The sequence below is a fragment of the Periophthalmus magnuspinnatus genome, chromosome 20, assembly GCF_009829125.3.
Source record: "Periophthalmus magnuspinnatus isolate fPerMag1 chromosome 20, fPerMag1.2.pri, whole genome shotgun sequence".
Taxonomy (NCBI): Eukaryota; Metazoa; Chordata; class Actinopteri; order Gobiiformes; family Gobiidae; genus Periophthalmus; species Periophthalmus magnuspinnatus.
In genome coordinates this window covers 23,481,772-23,499,104 of record NC_047145.1, presented here as the reverse complement: position 1 = coordinate 23,499,104, position 17,333 = coordinate 23,481,772, and the positions used below count along the sequence as shown (strand labels likewise).

The window sequence follows — 17,333 nt, the reverse complement described above, 5'->3', positions numbered from 1 at the left end:
TGGTTTAATCCTTGTTGAGTCCTGGTTCAGACCTGGTTCAGACCTGGCTCAGTCCTGGTTCAGTCCTGGCTCAGTCCTGGTTTAGTCCTGATCCTGTGTCAGGATAAATGCTGATGCTGTTTAAGAGCATCCATCTGAAAGCTTCCTGTCTCCTCCCTGTGCGTCTACCTCCTCGTCTCCTCTCAGTGTTGTCTCTTTTCTTGTCAGCTTCCCTCATCAGTCCCGCTCTGGTCTCTGATCTCAGTGGTTCAGACCTGGTTCAGTCCTGGTTTTCGTCCTAGTTCTTCTTGGAGTTTGGATCTTGGTCCAGGGCAGTTGTTCAGGGTAAGTCTAATAATTCTGTCTCTGTGATGATCAGGATAATCTTGTCTGGACTTGGTACTGTTTCAGCGTGTGGACAGAGGCAATGCATTTGTTAAAGTTTTGTTCTGGGATTTTCACTTAAAATGTCCTACTGTGCAATGTTCTGAGCCCCAATCCTTGAGCAAAGCACCAGGAGTTGTATGGTTAAACTTTTAATGGGTCAGAAGTCTGACCCCGATCTTGGTGCTTAGCTCAGTCCTGGTTTGGTTTAGTCCTGGTTTACACCTGGTTTAGTTATGGTTTGGTCCAGGTTTAGTCCTGATCTGGTCCTGGTTTAGGTCTGGTTTAGACTGAATCCTAATGGTCCAAATAAATGTGGGTCAGTCCTAGACAGCCTGTCTGTTCTGTTTAGTTCTTGTTCAGTCCTGGTTTAGTCCTAGTTTAGACCTGGTTTAGTCCTGGTTTAGTCCTGGTTTAGTCCTGATTTAGTCCTGATTTAGTCTTGGTTTAGTTCTGGTTTAGACCTGGTTTAGACCTGGTTTAGTCCTGATTTAGTCCTGGTTTAGTCTTGGTTTAGATCTGGTTTAGACCTGGTTTAGTCCTGGTTTAGTCCTGATTTAGTCCTGGTTTAGTCTTGGTTTAGATCTGGTTTAGATCTGGTTTGGTCCTGGTTTAGACCTGGTTTAGACCTGGTTTAGACCTGGTTTAGACCTGGTTGAGTCCTAGTCCAGTGCAGTAGTTCTCTGGGGACACTTGAGTCCATTAAGAGGAAATGGAGCTTTCAAACAATCAGAACTCAGCACTATCCTGTTCACAACAACAAACCAGGACTAAACCAAGACTAAACCAAGTGTGAACCAGGACTAAACCAGGACTAAACCAGAACTAAACCAGGACTAAACCCACAGAGCTTTGGTCTTTGACTCAGAGCTGCACGCTGCAGCTGTGTCCTTGAGCAAGACAATCCCACCTCTACCTCTACTGATGGAAAAGTGAAGCAGCACAGAATTTGTACTTCACACTGTGTCTGTGTTGCAGTATCAAAGCACACAGTACCACTGTACTACAGTATATATGTGTAATTTCTGGGGTTAAACCTGCCAGGATCCTGGTCAGGAGTACCTCGCTGGAGGATTGTTGTTGATGTTTTGGTGAGTGGCTAACGATTATGCTGCTGTCACAGGATGCTGTCTGCAGACTCCGCCCCTCCCTCAGTGATCTCTGACCCCAGGCATATTGCCATGGAGACGTACTGGAGGGAGGTGCAGAGCATCGAGGAAGAGGAAGAGGAGGAAGAAGAGAGGAAAAGTCTGGATGGTAAGATCTGCCCCAAACCACCGGGTTTGGTCCTGATTTAGCCCTGATTTAGTCCTGCTTTAGTCCTGGTTTAGTCCTGCTTTAGTCCTGGTTTAGTCCTGGTTTAGTTCTGGTTTAGTCCAGGTTTAGTTCTGGTTTAGTCCAGGTTTAGTCCTGGTTTAGTTCTGGTTTAGTTCTGGTTTAGTCCTGGTTTAATCCTGGTTTAGTCCTGGTTTAGTTCTGGTTTAGTCCTGGTTTAGTCCTGGTGTAGTCCCCGTTTAGTTCTGGTTTAGTCCTGGTTTAGTTCTGGTTTAGTCCTAGTTTAGTTCTGGTTTTGTTCTGGTTTAGTCCTGGTTTAGTTCTGGTTTAGTTCTGGTTTAGTTCTGTTTTAGCTCTGGTTTAGTCCTGGTTTAGTCCTGGTTTAGTTCTGATTTAATCCTGATTTAGTCCTGGTTTAGTCCTGGTTTAGTTCTGGTTTAGTCCCAGTTTAGTTCTGGTTTAGTCCTGGTTTAGTTCTGGTTTAGTCCCAGTTTAGTTCTGGTTTAGTCCCAGATTAGTTCTGGTTTAGTCCCGGTTTAGTTCTGGTTTAGTCCTGGTTTAGTCCTGGTTTAGTCCTGGTTTAGTTGTAGTTTAGTCCTGGTTTAGTCCCGGTTTAGTTCTGGTTTAGTTCTGGTTTAGTCCTGGTTTACTTCTGGTTTAGTCCCAGTTTAGTTCTGGTTTTGTTCTGGTTTAGTCCTGGTTTAGTTGTAGTTTAGTCCTGGTTTAGTCCTGGTTTAGTTCTAGTTTAGTCCTGGTTTAGTTCTGGTTTAGGCCCAGTTTAGTTCTGGTTTAGTCCTGGTTTAGTCCTGGTTTAGTTGTAGTTTAGTCCTGGTTTAGTTCTAGTTTAGTCCTGGTTTAGTCCTGGTTTTGTTCTGGTTTAGTCCTGGTTTAGTCCTGGTTTAGTTCTAGTTTAGTCCTGGTTTAGTCCTGGTTTAGTCCCAGTTTAGTTCTGGTTTAGTCCTGGTTTAGTTCTGGTTTAGTCCCAGTTTAGTCCCAGTTTAGTTCTGGTTTAGTCCCGGTTTAGTCCCGGTTTAGTTCTGGTTTAGTCCTGGTTTAGTCCTGGTTTAGTTCTGGTTTAGTCCTGGTTTAGTCCTGGTTTAGTTGTAGTTTAATCCTGGTTTAGTCCCAGTTTAGTTCTGGTTTAGTTCTGGTTTAGTCCTGGTTTAGTTCTGGTTTAGTCCCAGTTTAGTTCTGGTTTAGTTCTGGTTTAGTCCTGGTTTAGTTGTAGTTTAGTCCTGGTTTAGTACTGGTTTAGTTCTAGTTTAGTCCTGGTTTAGTCCTGGTTTAGTTCTGGTTTAGTCCCAGTTTAGTTGTAGTTTAGTCCTGGTTTAGTTGTAGTTTAGTCCTGGTTTAGTCCTGGTTTAGTCCTGGTTTAGTTCTGGTTTACTCCTGGTTTAGTCCTGGGTTTGTCCAGCCTCTTTTGGGTCTGGTTGTGGGTGGTTCCCTCATTGCAGTGGCTAAGGTCTGACATCCTCTGCTCTAGAGCTGTGAAGTTAACCTGAATCTAATCAAGAAAAAATCTGAATGGATGTGTTTAGCTAAATTTAAATTTTTGAAGTATCATAATTGCTTCCACAAACAACTAAATCTCCTGTGTTATTCTGCAAAAAAGCTGCTCACGCTGTAGTTTAGATCTGTGCAAACTGAAATATGATTCTTGTATTAGTTTGGCAGTTCAGATTTCAGTCAATTTTTCTGAACGTGTTTAAAATGTGAACAGAATCCTATTATTAAAAATAAATAAATAAATCACAAACATCTGTGTAATCATCCTTCAGTTGCAGGTATGATCCATAGCAAATGAAAAATGTAATTCTATCAACGGGAAAAAAGTTTTAGAGTGAAAAAGTTTGGCTGCTGATTTAAAGAAATCTGAGGTCTAAGGACCTCATCTGGACCAGGATTAAACCAGGACTAAATCAGGACTAAGCCTGCAGGACTAAAATAGGACTAAACCAGGACTAAACCAGGAGTAAACCAGGTCTAAAGCAGAACCTCAGGACCATCTGTGTACCTGTGAACATCAGGTCTGTGTAAACCCTGTGATCTGGTTTTGTTCAGAGCTGGAGCTGGAGGAGGCGTGGCTGGTCCAGTCCGGTTTGTCAGTTCTGACTCAGGACCGAGATCAGGATTTGGACCAGGATCTGGACCAAGATCTAGACCAGCATTCTGAAGACCTCAAGGACGCAGGTTGCTCGGGGCCTGTGGAGGCGCTGTTGTCCACTTTAACGCGACGGCAAACTGACACCGTGCGGCGCCGACTAGACAACTACACCCAAACACTACGGCAACGCAACCGAGCAATCAGAGATGTGCGACACATTTTCACACAGGTAACAGCCAATCAGAGACAAGACATACAAGTGACAGCCAATCAGAAACGAGACACATCTTAACTCATGTAACAGCCAATCAGAGACAAGCGCAACATTCAGGAAAAGATACTTTCAAAAATCTGCTAATCTCTTCTCGTAATTAAACCTCACAATCTTAAGTGATGAAATCATATCTGGAAGACAGAAACCGTGTATATGCATCAGTAACTCCACTTGTACAGTGAATGCATATATAGTGCCATAAGGATTAACCCTGGCCCCTTTTATTCACTTAATGTATCAATGATCTGCAATGTGTGTCTGTTTTTGAATCTGGATATCACTGGTCTATGTGTATGTGCCTTTTTATGCTTATACTGCTTTTACTAATACTTTCTAACTTGCTTCTGTCTATGTGGCTGTGGTCATATCCACCTGCCCTGGCACTACACACGGAAATGAGTTGTAGTGGCTAAATCTGGCACATTTACTTGAGATTATATTCATTTATATGTACTATCCCATTTAAATAAACAAATACATAATGGTCCTGGTTTAGTCCTGGTTCAGTCTGGGCTCAGTCCTGGTTTAGTCCTGTTTTAGTCCTGGTTTAGTCCTGGTTCAGTCCTGGTTTAGTCCTAGTTCAGTCCTGCTTTAGTCCTGCTTTAGTCCTGGTTTAGTCCTGTTTTAGTCTTGGTTTAGTCCTGGTTTAGTCCTGTTTTAGTCTTGGTTTAGTCCTAGTTAAGTTCTTGTTCAGTCCTAGTTTAGTCCTGTTTTAGTCTTGGTTTATACCTGGTTTAGTCCTGGTTTAGTTCAGTTCTGTTTTAGTCCTGGTTTAGTCCTGGTTTAGTTCTGCTCAGTCTTAGTTCAGTCCTGCTTAGTTTCTGTGTGTTTCAGACTGACTCAGACTCTGATTCGTCTCCGCTTCCATGCGAGTCTCCAAAACGATTCCACACAACAACCCGGACTATCCGCCGCCACAATGCACGAGGTACTTACTAGAGTACTATAGTACTTCCAAAACACACAAGGTACTTACACCATACCTTACTACTATACCTTACTGCTACAACTACTACTACTGCTACTACTGCAGTATGAAAGTACTACTAATAGCATTACTATTGTAGTACTTAAAGGGATGTTTAGTAGGTTTTTACTGGAAAACTAACTTTACTCCTCACTGTGTTGTTCCTGTATTCAGGGATTGGGTTTGCACACCTAAGCACCTGTGTACCTGGGCACCTGTGTACTTGTGTACATGTGTATCTGTGCACCTGTGTACCTGTGTACCTGTGCATCTGTGTACCTGTGCATCTGTGTATCTGTGCACCTGTGTACCTGTGCACCTGTGTACCTGTATACCTGTGTACCTGTATACCTGTACACCTGTGTACCTGTGCATCTGTGTACCTGTATACCTGTGTACCTGTATACCTGTACACCTGTGTACCTGTGCATCTGTGTACCTGTGCACCTGTGTACCTGTATACCTGTGTACCTGTATACCTGTGTATCTGTATACCTGTGTATCTGTGCACCTGTATACCTGTACACCTGTGTACCTGTGCATCTGTGTACCTGCATACCTGTGTACCTGTATACCTGTACACCTGTGTACCTGCGCATCTGTGCATCTGTGTACCTGTGCACCTGTGTACCTGTATACCTGTGTACCTGTATACCTGTGTATCTGTATACCTGTGTATCTGTGCACCTGTATACCTGTACACCTGTGTACCTGTGCATCTGTGTACCTGTATACCTGTGTACCTGTATACCTGTACACCTGTGTACCTGCGCATCTGTGCATCTGTGTACCTGTGCACCTGTGTACCTGTATACCTGTGTACCTGTATACCTACACACCTGTGTAGCTGTGTAGATGTGCATGTGTGTACTTGCACAGCTGTGCACCTGTGTCCCTGTGTACCAGAGTGCATGATACCTGCTTAACCTATGTTGAGCTGCAACTCACTGAGTAGACTAGGAGTAAGTAGGAGAACAGAAAAATAGGGACAGGACCTGAAATAGGAGCAGCGGGGATGGGCTGTTTGATTTGACACACTGTCCTCTCCCCCCTCTTCCTTTCTCCTCTCCAACCTCTCTCTCCTTCTGTTTCTTCTCCCTCCTCTCCTTGCTTTCAACTCCCTCACCCCCCCTCTCTCTGTCTGTCTCTCTCTCCCTCTCCAGTTCGCTCTCAGGTGCGCCCGTCTCTTTCCGTGTTTATCGTTGAAGATCCACCCACTCTGGCTCAGACACCGCCCCCTGAGCCCAGCAGAGCTCCTGATTGGCTGTTCAAGAACACTCCTTACTCAGAGGGCGTGGCTGAGCACAGAAGGAACGGGGCCTGTCCAGATTGCGTGTGTTTCCATGACGACGCTAACAAAGCCAGCGAGGAGAAGGAGCCTGAGGTGAGTGTGAGGTCAGAGCCTCACAGCAAGTCCAGGTTTATTCCTGGTTCAATCCTGGTTCAGTCCTGGTTCAGTCCTGGTTTGGTCCTGTTTCAGTCCTGGTTCAGTCCTGATTCTGTTCTAGTTAAGTCCTGGTTTTGTCTTGGTTTAGTTCTTGTTTAGTCCTGGTTTAGTTCTGGTTCAGTCCTGTTTTAGTCCTGGTCTAGACCTGGTTTCATCCTGACTGTCTCTCTCGGTCCTGGTCTAGATCTGGTTCAGTCTGGACTCTGGTCTTTCTACGGTGGAGGACTTTTCTGAACCGGACCTGAGGAACATTGGGTTTATCTCTCACATCGAGCTGCACACATTTCTGCAGAGTCTGGGCCAGAACCCAACCAAGACCCGGGGCCAGAACACGCCCAAGATCGGAGTCCAGAGGAGGACCAAAGGTGAGACCAGGACCGGATCTGAACCATGTCTAAACCAGGACTAAACCAGGACTAAACCAGGACTGAACCATGACTGAACCAGGACTGAACCAGGACTGAACCAGGACAAAACCAGGACTGAACCGTGACTGAATCAGAACTAAACCACAACTAAACCAGGACTAAACCATGTTTAAAGCAGGATTAAACCAGGATTTAACTAACTCAAGCTCTACACTAGAGTCATTATTCTTTCATCCTCCAACCTTCGGGTTGGGGGACCAACACTCTAACCACTGAGCCACTGTCGCCCCAATAAATGCACAGTCTAAAAATGAGCCAAACACAGGAGTGGAGGGCACAGCGTGTGAGGGCTTTCTCTAACTCAGAACTCTTGTCTCTCAGACAGTGGTGTGTTTGGTGTTTCTCTGAAGACTCTTCTGGAGAGCGACCGCAGAAAGTGTCCTGGGACCAGGACTCCTTTGGTCTTCAACAAGGTGCAGCTGATACTTACACTATAGTACAAATACTTCTACTATAGTACATATTACCTTTAGTGTCTGTCAGGGTGTGTGTAAGTTTTGGTAGTGGGAAATCAGTTAGTTAATATGTAGGTAGTACCTACATATTAACTGTTTTATTTGTTAACAAAGTTTTTTGGCTCAACTCCATCTCTTTTTTGAAATGTTCATGTTAAATTTGCAATTCAGTTATACAAAGAAAAAGTGCAGTAACTGCAGCTGCAACTGTTCTGACAAATTCAAATGCAAATATTGTACTTTTCTGTTGTTTCACGCAAAATACTGCAATAGTTTGTAATTCTAATTCTGAAATAGAACAAAATACAGACTTGAACCTTTCACAATTTCACCTACATTTTCCTGTACTTAAACTCCACGTTCAGAGGTCAAAGGTAAAATCAGTGGTGATGGTTGTGATTGATAAATATGAACTCATCATCTGGTAAACATCCTGTCAGTAGTGTACTTCTGACATACACAGATTGACAAAATGAACACTTTAAAGCCTTTTTTCTCAGTTTAACTGTCAGCACAGATACTGCGTTTTTCCTTTGTAGAGAGTATGGTAAATCAAGATATGAACATTATTAATAACAGACACTTAGTTCACTTCAATTATACAGGCTATGCTTTTGACCTTTGTACCACGGACCCTCCTGGACCACACAGGCACTACACACACTTACTGCGTGTTTATTGTGTTTGTGCCTCAGCTGCTGAGCGTCCTGGAGCTGACCGGACTTCAGACCGAAGGAATACTCAGAATCTCAGGCTCCGCCTCCAGACTCAAGGTCTGACCCAAAAAGATCCAGACCAGGACCAGATCAGGACCAGACCAGGGCCAAAGACCAAAGACCAGAGGCCAGATGCCAGAAACAAGAGACCAGAGACCAGACCAAAGACTAGACCAAAGACCAGAGACTAGAGATTAGAGACCAGAGACCAGAGACCAGAGACCAGAGACCAGAGACCAGACCAGAGACCAGAGACCAGACCAGAGACCAGAGACCAGAGATCAGAGACCAGAGACCAGACCAGAGACCAGAGACCAGAGACCAGAGACCAGAGACCAGACCAGAGACCAGAGACCAGAGGCCAGAGACCAGAAGTCAGAGACCAGAGACCAGGGACCAGAGACCAGAGACCAGAAGCCAGAGACCAGAGACCAGAAGCCAGAGACCAGAAGCCAGAGACCAGAGACCAGAGATCAGAGACCAGAGACCAGACCAAAGACTAGATCAAAGACCAAAGACTAGAGATTAGAGACCAGAGACCAGAAACCAGAGACCAGACCAGAGACCAGACCAGAGACCAGACCAGAGACCAGACCAGAGACCAGACCAAAGACCAGAGACTAGAGATTAGAGACCAGAGACCAGAGACCAGAGACCAGAGACCAGAAACCAGAGACCAGAGACCAGAGACCAGACACCAGAGACCAGAAGCCAGAGACCAGAGATCAGAGACCAGAGACCAGAGACCAGAAGCCAGAGACCAGAGATCAGAGACCAGAGACCAGAGACCAGAGACCAGAGACCAGAGACCAGAGTCCAGAGATCAGAGACCAGAGACCAGAGACCAGAGGCCAGAGGCCAGAGACCAGACCAGAGACCAGAGACCAGAGACCAGAGACCAGAGACCAGGCCAGAGACCAGACCAGAGACTAGACCAGAGACAAAGACCAAAGACAAGAGACCAGACCAGCGATCAGAGCAGAGACCAAGCCAGAGACCAGAACCAGACCAGGAACAGAGCTGGTCCAAACTCAGTCCTGACTCGGTTCTTGTCCAGTCTTTGCGCAGGGACTTGGACCGGTGCAGCTCGGACTTTGAGTGGTCTGGTCTCAGACCCGTGGATGCGGCTGGACTCCTGAAACTCTTCATCAGAGAATTGCCCTCCCCCCTTCTCCTCACGCACCCCCACACACTCAGGGCCATCATGGGTAAGACTGGGTTTAGACCATGGGATTAGACCTGGTTTAGACCAGGTTTAGATGGGGAATGGATTGGGTTTAGACTAGGTTTAGTCTGGGTTTAGACCAGATTTAGACTGGGGTTAGACTGGGTTTAGACTGGGGGTAGACCGAGTTTAACCTGGAGTTAGACCAAATTTAAACCGGTATTAGGCCAGGTTTAGACCAGGGCTAGACCAGGTTTAGATTTTTTTAGATCAGAATAAGACCAGGTTTAGATTGGGTTTAGACCAGGTTTAGACTGGGTTTAGACCAGGTTTAGACTGGCTTTAAACCAGGCTGGGGTTAGACTAGGGTTAGACATGGTTTAGTCCTGGTTTATCCCTGGTTTAAGCCTGGTTTAGTCTTGGTTTAGTCCTGGTCTCTTTTGCAGGTCTTGAGTCTGAGCTCCATCAAGTTCAGTCTCTGCAGCTGCTGAGTCTGAGTCTGCCAGAGTCCCATCGTAACACACTGCAGGTACTAAATACTAAATACTGTTACTACTACTTCTGCTACTACTGCTACTACTTCTACTACTACTACTACTACAAATACTACAAATACTATGAATACTAAAATTATTACGAATACTACAAGTATTACTACTGGTACTACTGTGTCTCTTCTCCTTTGATTGGCTGTTTTCCTTTGTCCTCTTTCTCTGATTGGTTGTCCTATGTTCTTCTCTCCTCTGACTGGCTCCGGTCCTCTCTCTACTCGTCTGATTGGCTGTCCATTTGTTTCCTCATCTCGGATTGGCTGTTCAGGCACTTCTGGTGTTCCTTGCTCGCGTGGCGGCCAATCAGGAGCAGAATCGGATGTCTTTGTGGAATGTTTCCATGGTGATGGCGCCAAACCTGCTCCCCGACAACCGCAGACAAGAAGTGACACGAGCAGCGGCACAGGAAATGGAGGAAGCGGTGGGCGGGGCTAAGCTTGTCTGCCTGCTCATTCGACACCGCTCCCTCATGTGGACAGTGAGAGAACTACACTGCAGACCATACTGTGTAACATTTTGAACAAATAGGCTATGGACCCTCCATCAGAGTTATCCTACTCAGACAGGGTTAAGTTTCCTGTTTCATAAAGCAGGTTTGGAATAGAGTTAGAAACTCAGAGTCTGTGCACTTTTATTGAATTTAGCTGAGGAGAGAAGCCATGATCTATGGATCAAAGAAAAGAGGATTCACAATGGCAACGTAAACCAGAGGAGGCATCTTGAAGGGACAGGAAGTCAGGTGACTGTGGACAGGTTAAACTCAGGTTTGATATTGAGTGTTTCTCAATTCCCAGGATCCTTCTTTCATAGACTATTCTGTGGCACTCCTCTGGAGCTGGCTCCCCTGAAGCAGAGCCAAGTATCCTGCTCACACTAAGTTAACACTCACAGAGCCTGGAGAACCTGTGGAACAGGCCCCAGAATGAGGACTGCACTGTGTCACGTGTCCAGATCAAATCTGATAGAACTCAAAGTTTGAATGAAAATCTATGCTTCTACAAATGAACAGCATTCAGAAGTGTGTCTATATGTCAGCAGTCATTAAAATATACGAATATTAAAGGCTATTTGAATAATCTGTGATTTAGGCTAAATGAAATAAATAATTATAATGGCTTACGCTTGTAATGCGCTTTTCAAAGCTCTACACTATAGTCATTACTCTTTCATCCTCCAACCTTCGGTTTGGGGGACCAACACTCTAACCACTGAGCCATTGTCGCCCCAATAAATGCACAGCCTAAAAATGAGCCAAACACAGGAGTGGAGGGCACAGCATGTGAGGGCTTTCTCTGAAGTGGTTTCTAGCAAATGGGAAACACCTATTGCCTCCGGTCTGGACCCCTGAGATTCACTGATTTAGGTTTAAATGCACTTTCATAGATTCAAACAAGAGAGTGTGTTTGAGGCTTTGGGTTTTTATTTATCTATTTATTTATTTGTTTGTTTATTTTATTTTGTTTTTATTTTGCAGACTGTAAAAGGGGCGTGTCCCTCACAAACCCCGCCCTCTGTGTGATGTCACAGGTGCCCTGCTTCCTATTGACTCAGGTGCGACAGATGAACCAGGCATCCAATCAGAGGAGCCGGAGGCGGCTGCGCAGACACGCGCCCCAGGAGCACGCCGTGCCCTCCCTTTGTGATGATGTCATCAGAGTGCGAGCCCCACTGCAGCTCAAGGTCTCCACGGCGATGAAGCTTGACACCACAACAACGGCGCGTGATGTAACTGAGCGCTTCCCCCACGATGCCCACAGGTGCCAACAGGGGGCTCATGGACCCATGTACATTTAGGCTATGTATTGATGCTTTGCAGTTAATATAACAGCATTCCCTTGGGTGATGCTAACTGTAGGCACTCCTCTGTCTGAAGCTCTGTTTTATAAATTAGACTTTAATCTGAGGTTTGTTTTAACACAATCTGACTATAAAGAACTGACTTAGCTCAACTGCAACAGGTGAGCTGATTTGTGCTGTTAAACAAGTCCCTCTCAAATAATATTACAGTCACAAGTTAGCTAGCATTAGCCAGCAGTTTTTCAGTTAGTCACTCTCACCTTTTTGTTGAAAATCAAACACCTGAACAGGACCATGAATTCTCCTATTGATCACAGTGTCTTGAAACATGTGGTATAGAGCCGTTTTGCATTTTTTCCTTGAATTTCAGACTACCTTTAAAGTTATTGTGTGACCATAACTGCTGAGCATTCCACCATAGAGGTACATGTATTACACTCCCATCGTCATGTCACTACATAGTATTATTATGTGTTTATATAACCAAAAGGCAGCACATGTGTGTAACCAGCAGAGTGTGATTCAAGGGGGCGCTGTGACATGTCTCTGTGTGTTTCAGTGGAGCGTCTCTGAGGCTGTACGAGGTCGGAGGAAACATTGGTGAGAATGACCAGGACTAAATCAGGACTAGACCAGGACTAGACCAAGATTAGAGCAGGACTAAATCAGAACTAGATGAGGAAAAGGATTAAACCAGGACCAGGACTAGACCAGGCCTAAACCAGGATTAGACCAAGACTAAACCAGGACCAGGATTAAACCAGGACTAAACCAGGACTAAACCAGGACTAAACCAGGACTAAACCAGGACTAAACCAGGACTAAACCAGGACTAAACTAGGACTAGACAAGAAGAATTAGACTGATGCCAACAGTTTCTAGTAGTTTTGAGACCCCACTCTTACTTGAGCAATACATTGTACATTGCAGTAGTACTCTTACTGAAGTATTATCACAGACTGTATATATAAATGGGCATAGATAACACTCTAGCCATCGCATTCCAAAAAGTGATCATGTGCGCGCTTCTGGCTCCACTGACTATGGCACCAATGCACTTTTTATTGAAAAACCGTTTCCCCTCTCTCTGTAACTGCTGCTGTTAGACTCACCATTTTTGCCATTTTTTATATTAACCCACTCTACATGATCCTGGTATTGATATTTCGCTATTCTGTCTGTAAATCAAAATAGGAATATTAATAAGACAAATCAGGTGCTTTCTTTCCCCGAGGTCGCTCCCGCAAGCATTAGCAACAGGATTGATTGACAGCATTGCAAAGCACCTGCACCCTGCTAAACCAGCAGTGCATGCGAAGGGGCATTACCTTCAACAGCCTTGCTCTGGAGTGGCTCTTTGGTTGCAATGATTTGGTTGTGGCCAGAATTCCAAATGTGGAACTCGGCTCCAAATTCACCCCAAAACTGCTAACCTGGATGAGCTTCATTTGACTGGAACTGAACGATATGTGTCACTCTCACTTAGTCCACTTTAAGTGGACAGTTTATACAGTCTATGAATAATATATTGTGCAGTGTAACAGTACTCTTACTTGTTGATTCCCTCTAACTTTTGTTCTGATTCCAGGAGAGCGCCGTCTGCATCCTGACTGTTTTCTATTGGACGTGTACAGACTGAACCCAGGCTGTGATTGGCTGATAAAGCCCTGATCCTGCACTCTTTCAAAATAAAACTCTGAATAAAAAGTATGAGATTTTGAGCTGCTTTTTTACCTGTTCTACTGTAGTGTCCTCAGTGTCCATGTGGGGGCATTACAGTCTCATAGAGGCTTTTCACTCTATAACCCTGTTGCAAATATCCTGCAGTGGGGCTTTAACCCTGTTCTACTATGAGGAAATGTTCCGCAGTGGGGCTTTAACCCTGTTCTAATGTGATGAAATGTTCCGCAGTGGGGCTTTAACCCTCTTTTACATCGTAAGTGTCGTCCATTATCCTTTTTCAAAGGTTTAGTTTGTTTTCATACCTGACACTTTGGACTGCTATCTTCCTGTCTCCACCAGCAGTAAGACAGCGCCAATCTGAAATTGGACTTCTTCAGAACATTATCCCAGGTGTGTGAGAACAAAAAGGCCCCGTTGTCCCCTTTTAAAGTCCCACGGGCACGCTTCTGTATTTTGATGGCCTCCTTAACCCAGCGATGATGTTTGTTGTCCTATGTCCCAATGATATGTCAAATAATGTTCTTACAATGGAGAGTTTGTGGGCTCTGGGATGTTGTGATGTCTATAAGAAGTATTGGTCAGTAGGGTTAATTTTCTATGCATTTTGTTGGTCCTGGGCTTATGGTCTTCTCCTCCAAATCCTCCATGAAGAACCCACTTATGATGGCTGATATGGGGTCCCCCATGACAAAGCCGTTTTGTGTATTTTGGGAGTGCCATATATTCTTGGTGTAATATTTGTAGTAGGTATTAGATGATTGTAGGTTTCCTTGTCTATTTTAGCTTCATCTAACAGGGGCTTTAGGAGCGTTTTGAGCATCTTTTCCTCCATTGGGTTTAAATCAGCTGAGCAGACACATCACAACAACATGTAGTCACTCTGAGAAAGAGCTAGTGAGCAGTCCAAACTGTCAGATATGAAAACAAACTAAACCTTGGGGTGAAAAAAGAATCTATTAAAATTAATTATTGGAAGACCAAATTAACCTCATTGGACTACGCCTGTTCAAATGTGCTGAAATGTCCCATAGTTGTGCTTTAACCCTGTCCTGATGGGATGAAATGTTCTGCAATAGGGCTTTAATGTAGTTATTGCAAATGTTACTCATACTTGTGTGAATGAAACAAAACATACTACCTCCAGGTATGTCATGTTATAACAACCTCATAACATGACTTCACAAGAGTAAATTTTGCGTAATATAGGAGCTTTAATATTGCACATTCTCAGTAAGTCACTCATAATGAGACCAAAGTCGATCTGAGAGCAGTGAATCGTGGATAGTTCCAGTTAGAAGAAAGTCAAGACCCACATTAATATGAGGTCAAAGCTTCATTATTAACCTTGCTTTATTTTAGAACAATTTGTGTGTCATCTGGCATCTGAGCGTAATCTGCAAATATCTGTGTGCAGTCATAATATTCACTCGCAAGAACTTTGGGGAAAGGAGGCACATTTTAGGACCAAAATGATGAGTCTGACAGCAGTGGTTATAGAGAGAGGGGCGATGATTTTTTTAGTAAAAAGTGAATTGGAACCAGAATCCATGGAGCTGATGCTCACTTCCTGTTTGGAACATGGCAGCTACTGGGATAGCTATGTCCAGAGATATACACATCTCTAGATGTCTTGAGGCTGAAAGACAAACATGAGATGGGGCGGGAGGATGGCGTCGAGATAGCAGAGATAAACTGTGTTTATGGGATAGGTCGATACAAACAGAGAGGAGAAAAGGATGCTGAGGCATGGTGCTCCTCCTGAATGTCAATCATATTAATTCCATAACAACAACAACACAAGGTTTTATCAATAACTTTATTATGACCAATGGCACAGGGCTCTGGGTCAGACAGGTGTCGACATGAACAGTAAATAAACAAATAAATGCATAAATAAGTATAATAATAAATAATAAATAATAATAATAATAAACAGGTGAGAGGCTGTGGGTCCTTTACTTTGTGCTTAAAGCTGCGACTACAGAAGCAACACATGCGAAAGATTATAGGGTTAAACAGACAGCAGCAATTCCTGGTTTAAACCGGTTTTAGATATGGTTTAGACCTGGTTTAGACCCAGTTTAGATCTGTGTCAGACCTGGTCTAGATTGGGTTTAGACCGGGTTTAGACCAGGTTCAGACCTGGTTTAGACTGGGTTACAATCTGGTTTAGACTTGGTTTTAGACTAGGTTTCTGAGAGGATCCAGTCGTGTTTTTCTTGGCTCGAGTCTCTTCTGATGAAAGTGGTGGATTAGTGTATTTGTAGTTTTTTGGTGGTTTTGAAGTCCTTCTGTAGATTGCTTAAATTGCAACTCCCATGATGCACCATGGCCTCAGTCCTGAAACAGAGAAGTGAAGATGAGTGCAGACCCACTGCTGCCTCGGGGCAGAGCAAAAGGAGGTGTACTGCCCAATGACACAACAACCCTGTGAACAAGCAGGATTCAAATCAGCAACCTCGTGATCCCCAGAGGGCCAGATGTGACAAAGATCAGACTCAAATCTTTGGACAAAAAGGAGACAGTTGGAGCTTCACCGGTGTCACAAAATAGAGAATGGAAAAGGTCAAATGTCCCTGGTTCTCTGAAGCTCCAGAATCCAGTCCATAGACTGTGTAAAGAAGTGGACTAAAGGAGCCCAGTTTCATGTTTGGAATTCTGACCGCGAGTATCATAGCAACTAAAGAGCCAATCAGGAGCAAGTGTGCTGAAAGTAACACCTCTTCCCACATGCACTGCTTTTTGCAGGGAGCAGGTGATTAGCAACGCTGTCAATCAAACCTGTTGCTAACACCAGTGGGAGCAACCACGGGAAAGAAGGCTGGTTGGTCTGATATTAATGTTCATATCTTGACTAAGGGACAAAACAGTGAAATAAAAACAGCAGCAGAGATAGACAAAGCGGGCCCATGCTCACTTCCTGTTTGGAATGCGGCGGCTAGCAGGTTAGCTATGTCCATTTACATATACAGTCTATGAGCCACATTTGTCCAATACTTTCTGAAGATGTTTGTCTGGTCACTGATGAATCTCCCCGAGTTCAGATGTGCGTGGATAACCAATCAGGGACAAGCATGGTCCATTCGTATCAAAACAAATACGACTGCTTACGGCAGGGGTGTCCAAACAATGCCCGGGGGCAAAATGCGGCCCTCAGACCAATTTTTATTGGTCTTCAGTTGAACTGGCCCAATTGATCATAATCAGTACTTTTTATGGTAATTGTACCAATATAACCTAAATAACATCACATTGCATTACCATACAGACCTAATAATAATATTTCAAGCCCTATTTAAAGAATGTTAAATCCACCCATTTGAATTATCCAGTGTATTGACCACTGGTCTGTGGTCCTCTGTGTCAAACATTTTTCAAGATATGGCCGTTGGTGAAAAGAGTTTGGGCACCCCTGGCTTATGAGGAAAAGAGGAAGGACAAAAATATAATGGGACTGCAAAACTTTGTTGTTTTCTGCAGAACAATGAGTGAGGTTCTATCTGAGGGGAGAGAAATGTCATTTTGTTTGTAAATGATGATGACCACTGAGGTCCTTCATTTCACATGCATCACTGAAATAAACAAATCTGAGTGGGCAGTCGTATTTGGCTCACCTGAAAGCACATGCTCAGTACTGAACTAAAGCAGGGCTAAAGCAGATGTAAACCAGGTCTAAACCAGGACAAAAACAGGACTAAAGCTTGTCTAAAGCAGGGCTGAAGCAGGACTAAACTAGGACTAACCCAGGTCTAAAGCAGCATTAAACCAGGACTAAACCAGGAAAAAAACTGAATCTAAAACAAGGACTAAACTGGGACCAAACCAGGTCTAAAGAAGGGTTAAAGCAGGACTAAACTAGGTCTGAACCAGGTCTAAAGCAGGACTGAACCAGGACTAAACCAGCACTAAAGCAGGTCTAAACTAGGCTTAAACCTCATCTAAACATGTACTAAACCAAGAACAAAGCAGGTCTAAAGCAAGTCTAAAGCAGGACTAAATTAGGACTAAACCACAAGTAAGGCATGACCGAATCAGGACTAAAGTAGGTCTAAAGCAGGTGAAAACAAGGAGTAAACCCGGTCTAAAGCATGTCTAAACCATGTCTGGA

At 44.2% G+C, this 17,333-nt stretch overlaps 1 protein-coding gene across 1 annotated transcript; it reads left to right on the top strand.

Annotated features, from left to right (window-relative positions):
- Positions 1-239: 239 nt before the first annotated feature.
- On the top strand, positions 240-13,213 carry LOC117388140 (rho GTPase-activating protein 18-like). The gene is made up of 14 exons (XM_055230310.1): positions 240-324; positions 1,487-1,620; positions 3,700-3,971; positions 4,851-4,944; positions 6,192-6,367; positions 6,615-6,795; positions 7,180-7,271; positions 8,009-8,086; positions 9,087-9,237; positions 9,641-9,723; positions 10,014-10,223; positions 11,273-11,502; positions 12,102-12,142; positions 13,131-13,213. Exons 2-14 carry the CDS (start codon positions 1,488-1,490, stop codon positions 13,211-13,213), a joined length of 1,824 nt encoding a protein of 607 aa, XP_055086285.1. The 5' UTR covers positions 240-324; position 1,487.
- Positions 13,214-17,333: the final 4,120 nt, after the last annotated feature.

Excerpts from the sequence above, each read along its gene's own strand:
- LOC117388140 (XM_055230310.1), top strand. The coding sequence starts at position 1,488 with ATGCTGTCTGCAGACTCCGCCCCTCCCTCAGTGATCTCTGACCCCAGG. Across the intron at positions 6,368-6,614 it reads GCGAGGAGAAGGAGCCTGAG|ATCTGGTTCAGTCTGGACTC; the intron begins GTGAGTGTGAGG and ends GTCCTGGTCTAG. Across the intron at positions 10,224-11,272 it reads ACCGCTCCCTCATGTGGACA|GTGCCCTGCTTCCTATTGAC; the intron begins GTGAGAGAACTA and ends GTGATGTCACAG.